The 17,206-nt window shown below is 46.0% G+C and overlaps 1 protein-coding gene across 2 annotated transcripts in view; it reads left to right on the plus strand.

Moving 5' to 3' along the window:
- The first annotated feature begins 394 nt into the window (after nt 1-394).
- Nucleotides 395-17,206, plus strand: part of LOC135514089 (tetratricopeptide repeat protein 28-like) — a 225,495-nt gene continuing 208,683 nt past the window's right edge. For both annotated transcript variants that reach the window (XM_064937284.1, XM_064937285.1), the window contains exon 1: nt 395-1,173. In XM_064937284.1, the coding sequence (XP_064793356.1) occupies nt 1,147-1,173 (27 nt within the window). In that variant the 5' untranslated portion in view covers nt 395-1,146. The remainder of the gene's footprint in view (nt 1,174-17,206) is intronic.

The following is a 17,206-nucleotide window of genomic DNA, read 5'->3' on the forward strand; positions in this document are numbered from 1 at the left end:
GCACAACAGCAAATACGAGTTCATTGATATGTGAATGAATGTGTCTGTATGCTTTTTGTATACAGTAAAATAAAGCTGTTGGTGTTGTGGCAAGGATGACGTTTATGTTTTTTCACTTTCACATAGTATTGCGCAAGTTCTACTCCTCCACTGTTGCAGTGCCTTTATAGTTGTGCCATACCTTCCTGGGGGCCCTTGTGTTAGTGCAGTGTTGGCTCAGCTCTGTCTGGACCCTTTTCTCTGGCCACATCGGCTTTATATCCGTCGCGCGCGCTATGGTTAGAGTATGACCGCGCCGGCTCGTGCCTGTGCTGCTCGGTTCCAGCTCTGAGCGCTGCAAATCCCGAGCGCTAAGGAGCAGGGAAAGGAGTCATTATAGTTGTGTCGTCCAGTTTGTTGCTGTTGCAGGATATCCTTACAGCTCCTCGCATAGAAATTCCAGGGATTTGTTTCTGCCCCCTCTCCTCCCGCGACTGTTTCTTTTGCGCTGTGTATGTAGCACGTTCGCGGTAGAGATCTGTTTTTGGCACTGACATTTGCCACTTTTTTTACCGTTAGATAAGGAATTAACAAGAGTTGTCAAATGTTTCTGTGTTTTGAAAAGGTTTTGGAAATATTTCGGTGGGATAAGCACACAACGTTGGACTTGTGTTTATTTTCTGCTGTCGGACTAATGGTTTTGTAATGCACGAACGACGTGGAGGTTGACAAAAAAGTTGAAGAATGAATTTCCACATAGTCCCGCAGACAAAGTAACTGGATAGGTCTTCGAAAACCCTGCTATAAGACTGCCAGCGGAGCGATCTACCGACAGGACTGTACAAGAAGGGGTGGCTCATCTCGGATTTGTAGTTTGGATTTTACACTCCGTGGCCCATAGTCTTATTTATCCAAAACGGTTGAACTGAAAACCGTAAAAAATATTCTCCTCCATCCCATCAGTTGAATTAAAAGGTGCTATCGCGTGCCATCTCTCCCCACTTGACGTAGAACCGTGCATCGCCTATCATGCGCCGCTTCTTGGAGAAAATATGCTGCAAAATTGAGGGAAGTCAAGAAGCAGCATGACTTGTTCTTGGAATTCCCTTGAATCTCAATTTTCCTCTTATATAATATCTTGATGCTGTACATTTTTGGTTTACAAATATGATGAAATGGCAGCCCCGGAAGAAGGTGAGTGAAACTGATATATTTTAGTTTTCTGTAATATACTTGTAGGTAATTAATAATCTCACCGGTACATTCTTTCCAAGTTTACCGGGGACTCGGTTTTAGGATGATAGGTTGGTTAGGTTACACGTACTGTGTACACGGCTTGTCGTATTGGCCAAAAGGCAATATATGCATTTTTATTTTGTCCCGGTATTGTAGCCTACTACTTTATGGCCACACGATAGGCTATAGGGCCAGTCAATGTTTCTATTTTAATTGTTCCTTTTGGATAGGCACTTGTATTAATTTCTGGGTTCATGTTTGCTGATTCAACAGTCACCTTTGTTTCATTAGGTTATTGATAATAATTAAGAAATTGCAGTTTTCACAAACCTGCATATCATTTCGCTGGAAACGACTCGTGAGTGGGAGCGAATGTGAATAATTATGCTCGGGTGAATAAAATGAACTTGAAAACAGTCTGGAGATGAGTGACGGTGCGTGTCAAACGGTTCAATCGAATGACATGTAATTGTCCATAAATGAATTAAACATCATTTTAGTGCTGTACTCTATTTCCGTTGAAAATGTGTAGGTTATTTGACATAAATGTATAGCCCAGTTTCAGCCAGAAATAGGAAGGCAAATAGTCTTAAAGGTGATATAGACATCCCATAACATTGCGCATTCATTGCCCTTGAGAAATGTAAATACAATCTCCTTGTATGTATATCCTTTATGCTACTGCCATCGATTTGTGTAGAAACCAACAGTTTGCAACCACGACCCTTTAATGGCCTTCTTTACGAATTGACAAGTCAGGGACATCACTGAGGGATAATTAAGGCATTTTGTGTAGGATTTGCAGATAGCTGTGCGTCATCCCATCTAACTGTGAAATTGAGATTATAGAAAGTCGACAAAAACATAAGTATTGCCTATATAATAAATGATGTGTTTAAAGTTAAGCCAGCAACAATTAATCCCCTCTTTTGGAGGAAACTATAATATTTTCCTCTAAACTCTCTTCTATTGTTTTCCTTGAGAAACGTTCAAGTATTACCACATGGAAAAATATAGGCTTTACATGCATCATCTGAAAAGCACGAACCCTCTCATGGGCAAAGGTGCAGCAGATATTACGCTTTCTTCCCACTAGGTGGCACTTGTCTATTGATATGAGAAATGACATACTCCCAGAATGTGTTGCATCTCGATAGTCAAAGTATCTTCCCTAATCTAATTTTGTTTATGCCAACTGACCCTTAAGATTTGACCTACGGAAAGAAACAACGTTGATATGTCTTACTCATATCCCTAATTTTAGATCAGCAAAGGTGAGGGATTGGAGATGGATGGAAGGAGCTAAGGAGATGGATGAAAGGACATGAGGAGAGGAAGCCAATTCAGACTACTGAGACATACCCACAGTGTCGGGAAACTTGCTCTATCTGCTCATTGCTCAAATTCGGCTTTATCAGTCGTTTGTTCTGAATCATGTAATGGGGATAGTAATTAATGAGAATACTTTTGATCCTGAATAATTTGCTGATGATGAAAAGAGAAATGTAAAAGAAAGGTTGTTATTATAGAATGATTACCACAGTAAAGAAAAGACCGGTGCATGTCATGAATCATTCCAGCAGCTGCGCTGCAGCTCTGCCAGAATCATCCGCGAGACCCCCCTCTGAGGATTAAAAGCCTTTACTCACAGCTGGAATCCAAACCCAGTCACACTGCAGCAAAGTTGCTCAACCTTAAAAGACCATAAGGGAGAATGTTGTCATTCATTTCCATTGAAGTTATTGATTCAATTAAGGCCTACATGTTGTTAAAGGCTGAATAAACTGGATTTCAAGTGTAGTGCTTCACATCAATGAACAAAGGTTATTACATGTTTGAAGTGTATTGAGTCATTTAAATGCAATGCTATTTTGCACATCAATAGCTCAGGCACAGCAGAGAACTGGAAGGAAAGACGACCAAAGGAGGAATTGGCTTTGGGGGTGACCAGTGAGATATACCTGCTGGAGCGCGTGCTACGAGTGTGTGCTGCTACGGTGACCAATGAGCTGCGATAAGGCGGAGCTTTACCTAGCAGAGACTTGTAGATAACCTGTAGCCAGTGGGTTTGGCGACGAGTATGAAGCAAGGGCCAACCAACGAGAGCATACAGGTCGCAGTGATTGGTAGTATATGGTGCTTTGGTGACAAAACGGATGACACTGTATTAGACTGCATCCAGTTTGTTGAGTAGAGTGTTGGACGCTATTTTATAGATGACATCACCGAAGTCGAGGATCGGTAGGATGGTCAGTTTTACGAGGGTATGTTTGGCAGCATGAGTGAAGGATGCTTTGTTGCGATATAGGAAGCCGATTCTAGATTTAATTTTGGATTGGATATGCTTAATGTGAGTCTGGAAGGAGAGTTTACAGTCTAACCAGACACCCAGGTATTTGTAGTTGTCCACGCATTCTAAGTCCAAGCCGTCCAGAGTAGTGATGCTGGACGGGCGAGCAGGTGCGGGCAGTGATCGATTGAATAGCATGCATTTAGTTTTACTTGCATTTAAGAGCAGTTGGAGACCACGGAAGGAGAGTTGTATGGCATCGAAGCTCGTCTGGAGGTTAGTTAACAGTGTCCAAGGAGGGGCCAGAAGTATACAGAATGGTGTCGTCTGCATAGAGGTGGATCAGAGATCACCAGCAGCAAGAGCAACAACATTGATGTATATAGAAAGAGAGTCTGCCTGAGAATTGAACCCTGTGGCACACCCATAGAGACTGTTATATAACGCTGACTGCACATTAAAAACATTCAGGTGTCTTTTCACACACTGTTTGGGCATGTGTGTGACATTGTCCCTTCATCCTGTCCTCTGGTATAGCACCAAAGACATCTCCTGACTGTGCACTCTGTCCTAGGCATTGAGGCATTGCACAAGGCAGTCAGGAAGAACAATGGAGGCAAAGATACAGCCATTGTGTTCCTCTCCCGTGGTTTCTGGAGACTACTTTCTATTCTAAACCACTCAGACACACACAGACACACACAGACACAGCAATGGCTGAGAAGGTCCTTCAGTTCAGTATTCCTGCTCTCACTTATAATGTGTCTGTTTTTCAATCAGTCGTGTTGCTCCACTTGTAGTTTGATGGAGATCAATAGGAAAGCATAGGAGGTTCATATCGACTCAGGCCAAGTGTCTGCCCTACCTCCTCATAATAGATTACACTAATAAGTTAAAAAGTCCATATCTGCTCAGTGATGTTGGAGGGAGAGAGAGTTGGAGAGAGGTTCCCTTACTGTTGGCCCCTGATAGCATCTATCCAAAAGGATGGAAAAGGTGAAAATTCCAGGTTTTCCAGTGGATTAGTAGGATAGGCCACCTTGCTGCTCCTCTGTGCCGTTTGAATGCACAGAACACCTGAACCGATTAGAGAGCAGGCTCTATTACACTTTTTAATTAAACAGAGTAGGAAACACGGAACTGGGGGGGGACTCCTACTCAAGGTTCAGACATAGTCAAGATAAGCCTGCCTGTTCAATAATAATCAATCTTCGCTTAGCAGATAGCTTTGTTCACAGGCTTAACTGCCAAATGCACAGTGGGGATTTGAGCCATCAACTCTCTAGATCTGACCATTAGTCCAGTCACTGCTCCTAACAAGCCAGCTAATCCAGACACACTGTCCTCCCAGAATGACTGTAGTCCTATAGAGCTGGGCCATTGGTATTTCCCCAGCAGTGGGCGATGCTATAAGGAACACTGAAGGTGTGTCCTGTCTAAGCCTGAGGTTGTGAGCCTGCAGTCCGTGATGGTGGCCATGCTGCCGGTCGAGGACAAGCGTGTGGAAACACAGACGGCACCTGTTCTGTGAAGAGGCTAATTCAATGAATCAGGCTCGAGCTGACATTGTACCTCCAACCGCGGCACAACTGAATAAAGAAGTAGACCGCAGGCAGTATTCTCACACAGAATGCAGCGCAGAGAAGGTAAAAGCATTGTGAGTGTTTTTTTTCTATTTGTACGTGTGCAGCTCAGAACGGACCCCCCCTCACCTGTAACCCCTCAGCTAGTCGTCTCCACTTCTCCATGTGTCATTATCACCCTCCGCTATCTGTCTGTGTGGAAAGGCCTGACATCCTGTTACCATGCCTCTAGCTGGTCTCAGTTTACAGAACTGGTTTGCACATTTGTAGTTCACAGCCAAGATTATGGCAGCCTGAACCCAAGGAGGGGGAAGTCACTGTTTGTTTTTGTGGTCATGCCAGTGGTTCCTCTGGGGCTCTCAGTTGACTTAAAGCACATTCACCTGTGTCTGACTAGGACACAGCCGTATGGCAGAGCCTTATGTCTCTGTTTACAGTATGTGAGGGGAGTCGAGTTGTGGCCTAAGCCCTTATCATCTCCAGGGTCACTCCTTCATCTCTGACCTTGTTCGACTTGGGGGGGGGGGGTTTCTTATTCTGTGTTTTTCTTTTGATTCAGCATTATTTCCCTGTGACTTCTCCTGGCTGGCAGCAGCAGCAGGACGGCAGTTTGGAATAGATTTACGGCAGAGGAAAAGCCATCAGAATGTGAGAAGAGGCTGGAGGACACGCATCTGAGGGGGAGAGGAGGGAGGGAGCAGGGAAACAAGAGAAACCTGCCCGGTTGATTGTCAGCAGGCTGGGAGAAGTTAGGAGAACGTTGGACAGAGATTGAGACACATCAGGGAACAAATGAATGCAAGCTGCAAATGAATGCGAGATGGAAAAGGAGATGGATAGAGTTGGAGATATAAGCAGAGATCTGGAAGATGTAGAGGAGAGGAGATGGCATTACTGTAGAGCTGTAGACATTGATAGAATTGGAGATGAATTGAATAAGAGAAAGTGAGAGAAAGGAGGTAGAGTGTGGGAATGGAATGAGAGAGATTGTACAGGAGATAAATATTTGGAGTTGAGGAGTGAGAGAAGGGGAGGGCCCCAGAGTGAAGCGGCAGGGATAATTAATGATAGGGAGTGATGGCACCTGCTGTTCCTGATGCTGCGCAGTATTTAAGACCCAGCATGCCTAGCGGAATGGGAAGCGGCCGCAGCATGGCTATCTCAGCCCTCGCGGCCCATCCTCTGGGGGAAGGAGGGAGGCAGGAAGAGACCAGGGAGGGAGGGGAGGGATGGAGAGAGCGAAAGGACAGCAAACAACTCAGCACAAGCAACTGAAATTTATGTGCTCTCCTTGCTCTGCTAATCCCACCCCCTCCCCATCTGGGGACCGGAGGACAGAGATGGAGGAGAGAGGCGATGGAGCTTCCCGGAGTGCAAGGTCTCCCTTGCTCTTATTGTGACGCAGTGGTCTGCAGTACTCATGAGCTGTAGGCTTATGTCAGCCTGGCCTGGCACACTGGGGAGGGAGACCACTGTCAAAATAAGAGTAACAATAGGAACAATGGTGACTGTGCCATTCTATTGTCATTAATCCTCATTCCTGCAACCTGCACACAGAGAATCAATGTTTGTGCAGATGGATAACCAGAAAGCTATCGAGAGGTGAACGGACAGATTGATATATGTGTAAAATGATACATGGGTGTTTTTCTCCAAGCCTCAGAGAGCTAACTCAACACATGCTGTGTTTTATTACCCCCTGTGCTCTGGGTTGGTGTCATTGGGTGTGTGTTTGTGTCACGCCTTGGTCATTGTATTTTGTGTTTTCGTTATATATTTGGTCAGGCCAGGGTGTTACATGGGTTTATATATTGTATTTTCGTATTGGGGTTTGTAGTATTTGGGATTGCGGCTGAGTAGGGGTGTTGTTTAGGTTTGGCTGCCTGAGGCGGTTCTCAATCAGAGTCAGGTGATTCTCGTTGTCTCTGATTGGAAACCGTATTTAGGTAGCCTGGGTTTCACTTTGTATTTCGTGGGTGATTGTTCCTGTCTCTGTGTTAGTGTTCACCAGACAGGCTGTATAGGTTTTTCACGTTCCGTTTGTTGTTTTTTTTGTATTTATAAGTTATTTCGTGTATCGTCATTTGTTCCATTAAAAACATGAGTAACCAACACGCTGCATTTCGGTCCGACTCTCTTTCGACAAACGAAGAACGTCGTTACAGTTTGGGTTTATTGAGGTCATTGTTCCAGGGGTGTGGTCTGGTGCGTTGTGGGTCCTGGAGGTGCCTGCCACTGGGTGGTTCTACAGGTAATATCGCCGGTTCAATTGGAGCAAGTTTCCCCATGCTATGAGGCGGAAAAATCATATTGTGGGCCCCATCCCCAGTATATTTAGTGGTTAAGCCCTCCACTATGTGCAAGTATGCCGCTAACATACAGAGCAGCAGTATTTCATAGGCTGTAGGAAAATCAGGCCATGATTGAGTGCTATCTGCAGTCCAAGAGACACATCCATTTATCCTCAATGCGTTTCCCTGCGCATAGAATGAAAAACATGCATTCCTTTTTCTGTTTCACAACATTTACTATCAACTCAGTGGCCAAAAACCCATTATGTACATTCCCCTATAACTCTGCTATGGAATGGCTGCCTGGCTCCGTACCAGCCCAGACTGAAGAGGTTGCAGTTGTCGGTGTCTCCGTCTAGGCTCAGACCTATGCCTGGTGCTGTGACAGAAACGCAAGACTTGTGTGTTTTAAAGGCCTGTGATCTGGTCAGCAGAGAGATGGGTTGGAGAGCCGCTAATACCACCCTGCCTCACATATACGCCCCTAAATCCCACTAATTCCATCCTCTCAGAGATGGCAATTTTCCAGGAGTGTGTCCAGGGCTTAGCCAGAGCCTTTGTGGCCTGCTGCTGTTTCATTCCTCATAGAGCCAGTCTGAGGAGGGACCATGGTGGCCTGGCAGCTTCTCTTTGGGGGACTCCAGGATGGGGAAGGTCAGTCTCGCTTTAGAATGACTGTACTCTTCAGTCCTCTTGACCACTTTACACCCAGAAAGACACTCAACAGATTGACACGGTTAAGCCCTCCTCCATCCAGAAGTGGGAGAGGCCATGCATTTGACCTGTGACTTAAAGATTTTAGAAGATGATATGAATTTGATTAGTTTGACCCTGTGAGGAGAGGGAAAGGGAGAGAGGTAGCATGACAGAGACCCAGATGGTTTCAGCAGATTGTTCCTCCAGGGGTCAAAGAAGCAGCAGAGCTCTGAGCAGATTGTTTTAGTTTCCCTCAGCGTCACTCTCACCTAGCTGGCCCTCCTCCTCTCCTCTGCCATGCTGAACCTGCTGAGGGCAGCCAGGGAGGGATTTTACTGCTGGCCGTAAAAGCAGTAGGAAGGAAGGAGAAATGTATTGACCCAAGTCCACAGAGGTTTCCCATCACCATCTCTCAGGGTTCGGTTTAGCTCCTGTTCCCTACCCTGTGGGCTCACCTTTATTTCTATGGGCTTTATATAGGATCATGTTAGGCATATGTTTATATTCGCTGAGATATGTGGGCCTAATGTAGAACTGACATTCCGTTGCAGAAGATACGTTCTCTCCCAGCTCCTCTTCTGAGGTAGAGAAGAGACTTTATCCTGGGGCTCTTAACAAGGCAGACAGACAGGTGGAGACAAAGGAAATCAGAGACACACTAATGAGAGATACAACACAACACCCTCTCTGCACATCTACTCACTCCACAATGTCTAATGATCTCATCCCTCATTATATATTTAACTCAATGTTCTATTACCTACTTATACTGCTGTGCTGTCTCTCTCCTCTCTGCCTCCTCTTCTCTCCCTGGAGGATGCTTTGACAGCTCATTGACTTGCTTCTCCTCTTCTTTAGCATCCTTTCCTAGTTATTTAGGGCATTTCTATGTCATCGTTGCTGTTTTTATTGATTTTAATGTCATTGCAACACACATTCATAGATGTGCATACCACCTTACTTTCTTCCCCACCGTTCAGAACTGCAGTGAATTGCTTTGCCATATAGTCATATATATATATGAATGTGATGGCTGAATATGTTCATTCACAAATTTCCATTCTCATGTTCATGTATGACAAATGTGTGTGCATGCTGTGTGTGCTGTGGCTGATTGTGTCCTGAATCTGGGCAATGATGGAGTAGAACAATGTACACAATATAATCTATCAAAGACAACAATGTGGTATCCTCCTCTCATCTAACTCTCCTCCACTCATCTCATTAGATATATATTCCTCTCACTCAAGGCTCTAAGGTCATATTAGAGCAAATATTGTTCTCTAGTCTGGAGAGGGCTCCAATTACCTCTGTGGAATCTCAAGCATTGGACCCACCCACTTTGGGAGGCTAAATATAGCAAGTTGAAAGCTACTCACTCACTCACAGATCTTCTGCAGTCACTGTGACAGTCAGCCAGACAATATGGAATGTCTATTCTGTGGTGGGACTGTCTTCTATTGCTTTAGTTATGGCTGCATTAATAGCAGTGTAACATGTTTTGGGCGACTCATCCCCCTGCCACCTGTCTGGATGATCCACTCTGAAATCATCCTGAACTGAACATGTTCAGCACCACTATCGCTACCCTGTCTCCACAATAAAAAGTGTGTTGTCTCTACTCTCTGAAGCTGCACCAATTGATGTTGTTAAAATGAGACATAATTACTGTGTGGAACAAAAGCGCGTAACTTGGCTCACAACACTTCAGGTGTGAAATTACTCACACGATTAACACTTGGGAGGGTAATGTAGCCCCCCCCCCACCCCATCATCTAAATATGAACAAAGCCGTGGCAGTATGTTGGAGAGGGTGGTGAATGAAAGAGTGGTGGTGTGTATACATGCTTTAACTTTACACGGCTACGCACACAGTGCTGCTGGAGTGTCTGTCTAAAGCATCAGGTAACTCTTTATGGGAGAAGCCCTGGTCTCTGGGACATCCCACAAACAGACCGTCAAATTCATGTTAAAGGAAGGCTTAATGAAGTTGGTGTATGAAGCTGTGACACTGGGAGATGATGTCAGTGATAAGGAAGAGGGTCAGAGGTCCAGACCCTGATGGTGACTGTGATTGATGAGGTTGGTGTGAAACTGATACTGTGATGGGCTGAGGCCTTTCCTTCTGTTTGTCGGTGCAGTTTTACAACAGCGCCCAGGGGACATTAGAATCTTTACAGAACAATGCTGACTGGCATTCCCAGCTCTTTGAGGTACTGTATGGTATGTTGTTGATCAGTGTCTCAGTCTGTGGAGTTGTCACCGTGCACAGCTGCACCTGTGGCCAACGGGCTCCGATTGGCACCAGCTGTCCCTCCCTCCCTGGCTGCATGGCCCAGATGGGCCTGTCCACCTGGTACCTCTGGCTCCCAGAGAGGAAACTGATCTGGACCTTACATAACCACTGCCGTCAAGCCTCCAGAAAGATAGTGACGTTAATTGAAGTGACTATAAAACCTTCTCCTGTCATACGGTAGCTTACTGTATGAACACATGACTTTTTAAATAGAAAGGCACTGACTGTAGTTTACTGGAGCTGATGAGATTCCAGCCAATAAATCAATTTCCCAGAGCCCTCCTCCCTTTGCCTGTCCGTCTGGCTGTCTGTTGGGCTAAGAGAGAAGGGCTTCAGGCAGTGCAGCCAGAGGAGGGCTGCAGTGACAACGGTGACGACGGTGGCAGCGCTGCCTGAGAGGAGGGCTGCAGTGACAACGGTGACGACGGTGGCAGCGCTGCCTGAGAGGAGGGCTGCAGTGACAACGGTGACGACGGTGGCAGCGCTGCCTGAGAGGAGGGCTGCAGTGACAACGGTGACTAGGAGTACATTGGCTCATGCAGCACTGGTTTGATTTTAAAGCATTTGCTCCACCTCTACTTTTACCTCAAAAACAAGCTGTGGGGAGCTTTCCTCTCATCTAACAAACCAACCTAGTCTGCTAGTTGAGTCAGTGGAGAGCTATAGCCAAGGACATTCCCCAGACTATGCTGTGAGTTTCAGGCAGGCAGCGCTGCCACCGTCGTCACCGTTGTCACTGCAGCCCTCCTCTCAGGCAGCGCTGCCTGCCTGAAACTCACAGCATAGTCTGGGGAATGTCCTTGGCTATAGCTCTCCACTGACTCAACTAGCAGACTAGGTTGGTTTGTTAGATGAGAGGAAAGCTCCCCACAGCTTGTTTTTGAGGTAAAAGTAGAGGTGGAGCAAATGCTTTAAAATCAAACCAGTGCTGCATGAGCCAATGTACTCCTAGTCCAAGGGAACCTTGTTTGATCTGCTAATCCTACTTGTTGCTACTTTTGTGTGTGTGTGTGTGTGTGTGTGGGGGGGGGGGGGGGGTGTAACTGGCTGGTGTCTGTCTCTGTGATAGCACTGCTAATCAAATGATTGGGCATGTGTTCAGTCGGAGTCTGTATCAGCAGCCAGAGCCATGTAGACTACGCCAGGAAACTGTAGTTCTTGTCTCACCCTTTTGAGAGGATTGTGGCATCAAATGCTGAAACAAAGAGTGAATTACTCGAATATCCTTACACACATCACAACACCAAGCCCCTGCATGACCTTTACCTAGTGCTGAGCGATTAATGATTTTTTTAAATCTGTTCGGTTTCAGTTCATAAAAAATAATTTAAAAAAACTTTTATAGTTTAAATGCATTATGAAATATGGGCTTTTTCATTGAAATTACAAAGCCAAATATTGAGAACATTCAATTGCCAAAACTTTGAAAACATTCCATTCTCTAACAACTCAGAATAAAGCAATTAATAAGAGCCCCGTTAAAATGTGGTTAATTGCTCAGCACTACCTTTACCCATCCCTGTTCTTCATAACTGATAGTGTATAGCAGCTGCTGTCCGATCCTATCACTCAGAGTCGTGGTCTGACTGGGAAATATTCACCAGTCTGACATGTAATCTCTGGCTCTGTTTGATTGAAAGATTTTGTCATTTTCTGATTCATTCATGCAGTGTGAGAAATGGAAAATGACTTGACATTTGAAATGGATTTCCAATCAAAGTAAGAGACAAATATAATGGATGGTTGATTGAATTGTCTGTGTGATGTCTGAGTGGCTCTGTTACGGAACAAGGTTGGAATCATTTTTCTACTTCAGTAGCGCCAACAAAAACAGCGTCTACAAGACAAATATACTGCCAGTAAAGCAATTGGTCAGTGTCACATACAGAGTGTGATACTGACCTACCAAGCCCCCCTCCACTCCCTTCCCCCACATGTCACTTTGCTGTAGGGAGTCTGCCTTCCGAACCAGTGTGTGACAGACAGACAGGTTGGCAGATAGCGTAGACTGGCGCGTGGCAGATGACACTGGTTCAGAGCAGCATCTTTGTCTGTTATCAGAGGAGTGTTTCCCCACGTCCGGAAAAAATACTCTTTCAATTCCGTGTCCTCATTTCCTGTGCTGATGGAAGCTGCCTCCTCGCCTCGGCAGAGTAACTGCCTCTGACTTCTCAAAAAAAAAGTTTTCCGCCTTTCATCGCTGTGCGTATTCCGTATGTTCCGCTTTGCTCATTAGCTATGGATGTGCCCACTTACTCCTCTCAGTCAATGCATGTCTTAAGTGCTTTCCTGTTTGGGAAATTAGCGCCAAATGATCTTATTTGAGTGCCCAGCTTCTCTTGGTTGGTATGATGGTGAGCCCCGGGGATTTGTGAGAGGATCCAGATTGGAGGTTGTTTCAGAGAGCTGAGAGGAGGGGAGGGGGGGGGGGATTATGAAACCTGATTAGAATATCGTTTGAGTTAATTAACTTGATTCCCCCCCCCCCCTTTTCATCCATCTACTTGTAATCTAATTACAGATGCTGGTTTTCCAGTTCCTATCAAATGAAAATGTAACTGGTCCCCAGGGAGGAAGGGGGGTCCCCACCCTCCTCCAACCCTACTCCTCAAGCTTTACTGAGGAGCTAACAGATGTGGATGTCAAAGCGAACAGGGCATCGAGTGAGTCTGAGCCTTTGTCTCAGTTGTTCTGCTGAACCCTGTCTCTACCCAAGACTGCCCTGGAACTGCCACCATACTGTAGACTGGTGTCTGTTGGGGACAGTATGAATACGTGCTGTAGTAGATTCAGCGTCTCTGTTATGCCTCTGAGTTTAGCTATGCACAGTGCCCCTTGACCTCCTTTTTTTTAGTGTCTAAATATTTCTAGCGTTCGTACCATAAATTCATCTAAAATGCATGGACATGCAAAGTTGTGGCGTTCATGTTTGGAACACTGGTCTCATTGTGTTTTCAGTAAAGTGAAAGTGAAGGCAGCATCATGATTACATACACAGAGTAAAACAGAGATGGCAATATGCAAGTAAATGTTGGGTTCTGCAGCATTTCAACAAGGGATCCCAGACATAATGGTGAACAGATGGTACGGGCCGACCTCTTCTGCTCTCTCTATCAGGCTGCACTCTATCTTTTGTTATGTCAAGTTTCCTCAAACAAATTTTCTTTCACAGACCTCTCTCACACTTGTAAAGTGCAGAATTCTTTTTGCTGACAAACCCCTTTAGTTTCAGGTTGTTGAATATCTGAGCAGCTCTTGTCATTGTAAGTTATTGGAGGATATCAAGTTGCCCACTTCAACCCCCATCTGTCTCTCGATTAAACACCAGTAAGAGGCAGAAAATGCAATTCAAGCATTTCTGTCTGCCTTTGGCGATGGCCCTCAGATCAACATTTCCGCCCTGGCGGCCCGTCTCTCATATCTTCCTGTCTTATTCCCTCCCTGCCTCTCATCTCTCTCACTCTACCTCTCTATGTCTGTCCTGCTCTCCTTCTCCCTCTGTCTCTGAGGAAGATACACCCTTCAGCTGCGAATCTGCACATTTCTCACATTTTACTTCAAAATGTTTTCACATTCAGCGATGGAGGAGGAAGAACCTGCCAGCCCAGCACATTGATCGAATATTGAATTCATTAGCCTGCTCCGATCTAGTTCCGAGTCCTTGAAACAAAAAAACTTTTACTAATTTCTATTTTCAAATGATTCAATGTTGGCGTCCTCGTACATAGTGCTGCATTTCACCATTAGCACATCAAAGCAAGCACAGGAGAACCTTGGACCGTGATAATGAAATAGAACAGGCTAACAGACAGCTAACAAGACACATTTTACATGCCTAGTTGTTTCCAATGACTTTTCCATTATTTCTAGAATGTGTAAGTCCGTAAAAGCAAAACATTAGATATCCGTGGGGCATAACATTAATTCTGAGACCTCTACAAAAAATGGCAAAGGATCATTTCAAACTAAACCCACCAGTAGCTTCCTGTTTGACATACACATGTAAATGCTTCATAAAAAGTCACCTCGTGTTGAATTGGTATGCCCAGCCTCACATTAATCCAGCTTTGAAGTCTGAAATATTTTATTCTTAACTACGGATTAAGGATGAATTTCTGACATTTTGATACATACACATAATGTAGACATAAAGGGCTTTGTATGATTATCACAAAGCGTTTCGTTGTTGCTACAGTCTTGATGAGATGGTGCCTTTACGCTTGGAACGCCTCCCCATTTCACCCCTTAACACTTTCTGGGGGACTCCAGGCAAGAGCTCCCCAGCGTATCAAACCATTACTGTTATATCTCTGTCCCATCTTAGACACCGCTCTCTCTGTCTACAACCCCTTCCCTGGAAGAAACGACTGCATCCTCTTCTCAGCAGCCCAATTTGTCAAGATCACTCCATCAGATTGCTGTGGTTTTGAGAAGAGGGGTAGTAAACCGCTTTTAGAGAGTATAATGATAGCAGGGGATGAAAAGGTAAAATGCAGATGATCTGTAATCTCTTTTGAGGAGTCATGCCTCTTTTCTTCTCCTCTCCTCTCCTTATCCTGTGATCTCATTTGAGGAGTCATGCCTCTTTTCTTCTCCTCTCCTCTCCTTATCCTGTGATCTCATTTGCTCCTCTCCTTTCTCTAGGTCTTTTTAAGGTCACTTTCACCCTCTCATTTTGTCTCTCCCTCAGTCCCTCCTCTCACTCCCCTCTTTCTCACTCTAAATATTTTTCTTCCCTCGCTACAGTATTTCTCTCTTCTCTCACTCTGCCTCCCCTCTCTTTCTCTCTGTTTGCTCTCTTTCCTATTCTATCTCTCTCTTTCAGTCCCTCCATCCCTCTCCTCAGCGGCTGATTCCTTTCATGTTGGACAGACTGTCGGCACAGAGCCGACCCCATGTAAATATGTAGGCTAATCTGGGCTTTCATTAGTTTGTGTACATGAATATTGCATGACAGGCTCTCCTGTGCTGGGCCAGATTAGTTCACACTCTTATCCCCTGGTTAATTGAAAACCATTATAGCTGACTGCAGTCAGGAATGGCGCTTCACAAAGCTCTTTTCTCAGGCCCTGGCGAGGCTATGCGAGGCAGCTCTGATTCCTCTCCCCCCTGCTCAATGCTCTTTTCTCAGGCCCTGGCGAGGCTATGCGAGGCAGCTCTGATTCCTCTCCCCCCTGCACAAATGCTCTTTTCTCAGGCCCTGGCGAGGCTATACGAGGCAGCTCTGATTCCTCCCCCTCTCCCTTTTCTCAGGCTCAATGCTCTTTCCTCTCCCCCTGCTCAATGCCCTGGCCCTGGCGAGGCTATGCGAGGCAGCTCTGATTCCTCTCCCCCTGCTCAATGCTCTTTTCTCAGGCCCTGGCGAGGCTATGCGAGGCAGCTCTGATTCCTCTCCCCCTGCTCAATGCTCTTTTCTCAGGCCCTGGCGAGGCTATGCGAGGCAGCTCTGATTCCTCTCCCCCTGCTCAATGCTCTTTTCTCAGGCCCTGGCGAGGCAGCTCTGATTCCTTTCCCCCCTGCTCAATGCTCTTTTCTCAGGCCCTGCTCTCTGATTCCTCTCCCCCTGCTCAATGCTCTTTTCTCAGGCCCTGGCGAGGCTATGCGAGGCAGCTCTGATTCCTCTCCCCCTGCTCAATGCTCTTTTCTCAGGCCCTGGCGAGCTCGAGGCAGCTCTGATTCCTCTCCCCCTGCTCAATGCTCTTTTCTCAGGCCCTGGCGAGGCTATGCGAGGCAGCTCTGATTCCTCTCCCCCTGCTCAATGCTCTTTTCTCAGGCCCTGGCGAGGCTATGCTCTTCCTCTCCCCCTGCTCAATGCTCTTTTCTCAGGCCCTGGCGAGGCTATGCGAGGCAGCTCTGATTCCTCTCCCCCCTGCTCAATGCTCTTTTCTCAGGCCCTGGCGAGGCTATGCGAGGCAGCTCTGATTCCTCTCCCCCTGCTCAATGCTCTTTTCTCAGGCCCGAGGCTGGCTCTGATTCCTCTCCCCCTGCTCAATGCTCTTTTCTCAGGCCCTGGCGAGCTCTGATTCCTCTCCCCCTGCTCAATGCTCTTTTCTCAGGCCCTGGCGAGGCTATGCGAGGCAGCTCTGATTCCTCTCCCCCCTGCTCAATGCTCTTTTCCAGGCCCTGGCAGCGAGGCAGCTCTGATTCCTCTCCCCCCTGCTCAATGCTCTTTTCTCAGGCCCTGGCGAGGCTATGCGAGGCAGCTCTGATTCCTCTCCCCCTGCTCAATGCTCTTTTCTCAGGCCCTGGCGAGGCTATGCGAGGCAGCACTGATTCCTTTCCCCCCTGCTCAAAGCTCTTTTTTTCAAATGGACACCAATCAAAAGGCTCTCTTCTGGGAGAGAGTGAGCAGCATGGGGAAATTAGGTGAAGTGTATAGACGAACCGACCTTCATCGTTGTAAAGTCCTCCATATCAGAAAGTGACAAGCCGGGTGTCTGAGAAAGGAGAGGGCATGGTGAGACGATGTGTAATTGGACTGGGATAGCAGTGAATAGACAGGGCATTTAGAGGTCCATCCAGACTGCCTTCTAAAGCAGGGGTACTGCAGGGGGTCCGCAAATATGACAATATTTTTATGAATATCGCTAGCAATAACAGAATAAACACATTTTGAATTACATAACTACAGTAGAAAAGAGGATAATATCTTCTTTCTAATGATGTCAACATTATTTCTCAAGTAATATTAAGTAAATTACTCTCATTGGAGCCAATTACACTCATTGGAGTATCTGACATAGGCTTTGAAAAAGCACCCACAAATAGGCTACCAGTGCAGCAAGTGCTGCTGGTAAGCGTTCTTGACTTGGATTTGAATTTTTGCCAGCTGCTC

Source organism: Oncorhynchus masou, chromosome 25 (assembly GCF_036934945.1).
Source record: "Oncorhynchus masou masou isolate Uvic2021 chromosome 25, UVic_Omas_1.1, whole genome shotgun sequence".
Classification (NCBI taxonomy): Eukaryota; Metazoa; Chordata; class Actinopteri; order Salmoniformes; family Salmonidae; genus Oncorhynchus; species Oncorhynchus masou.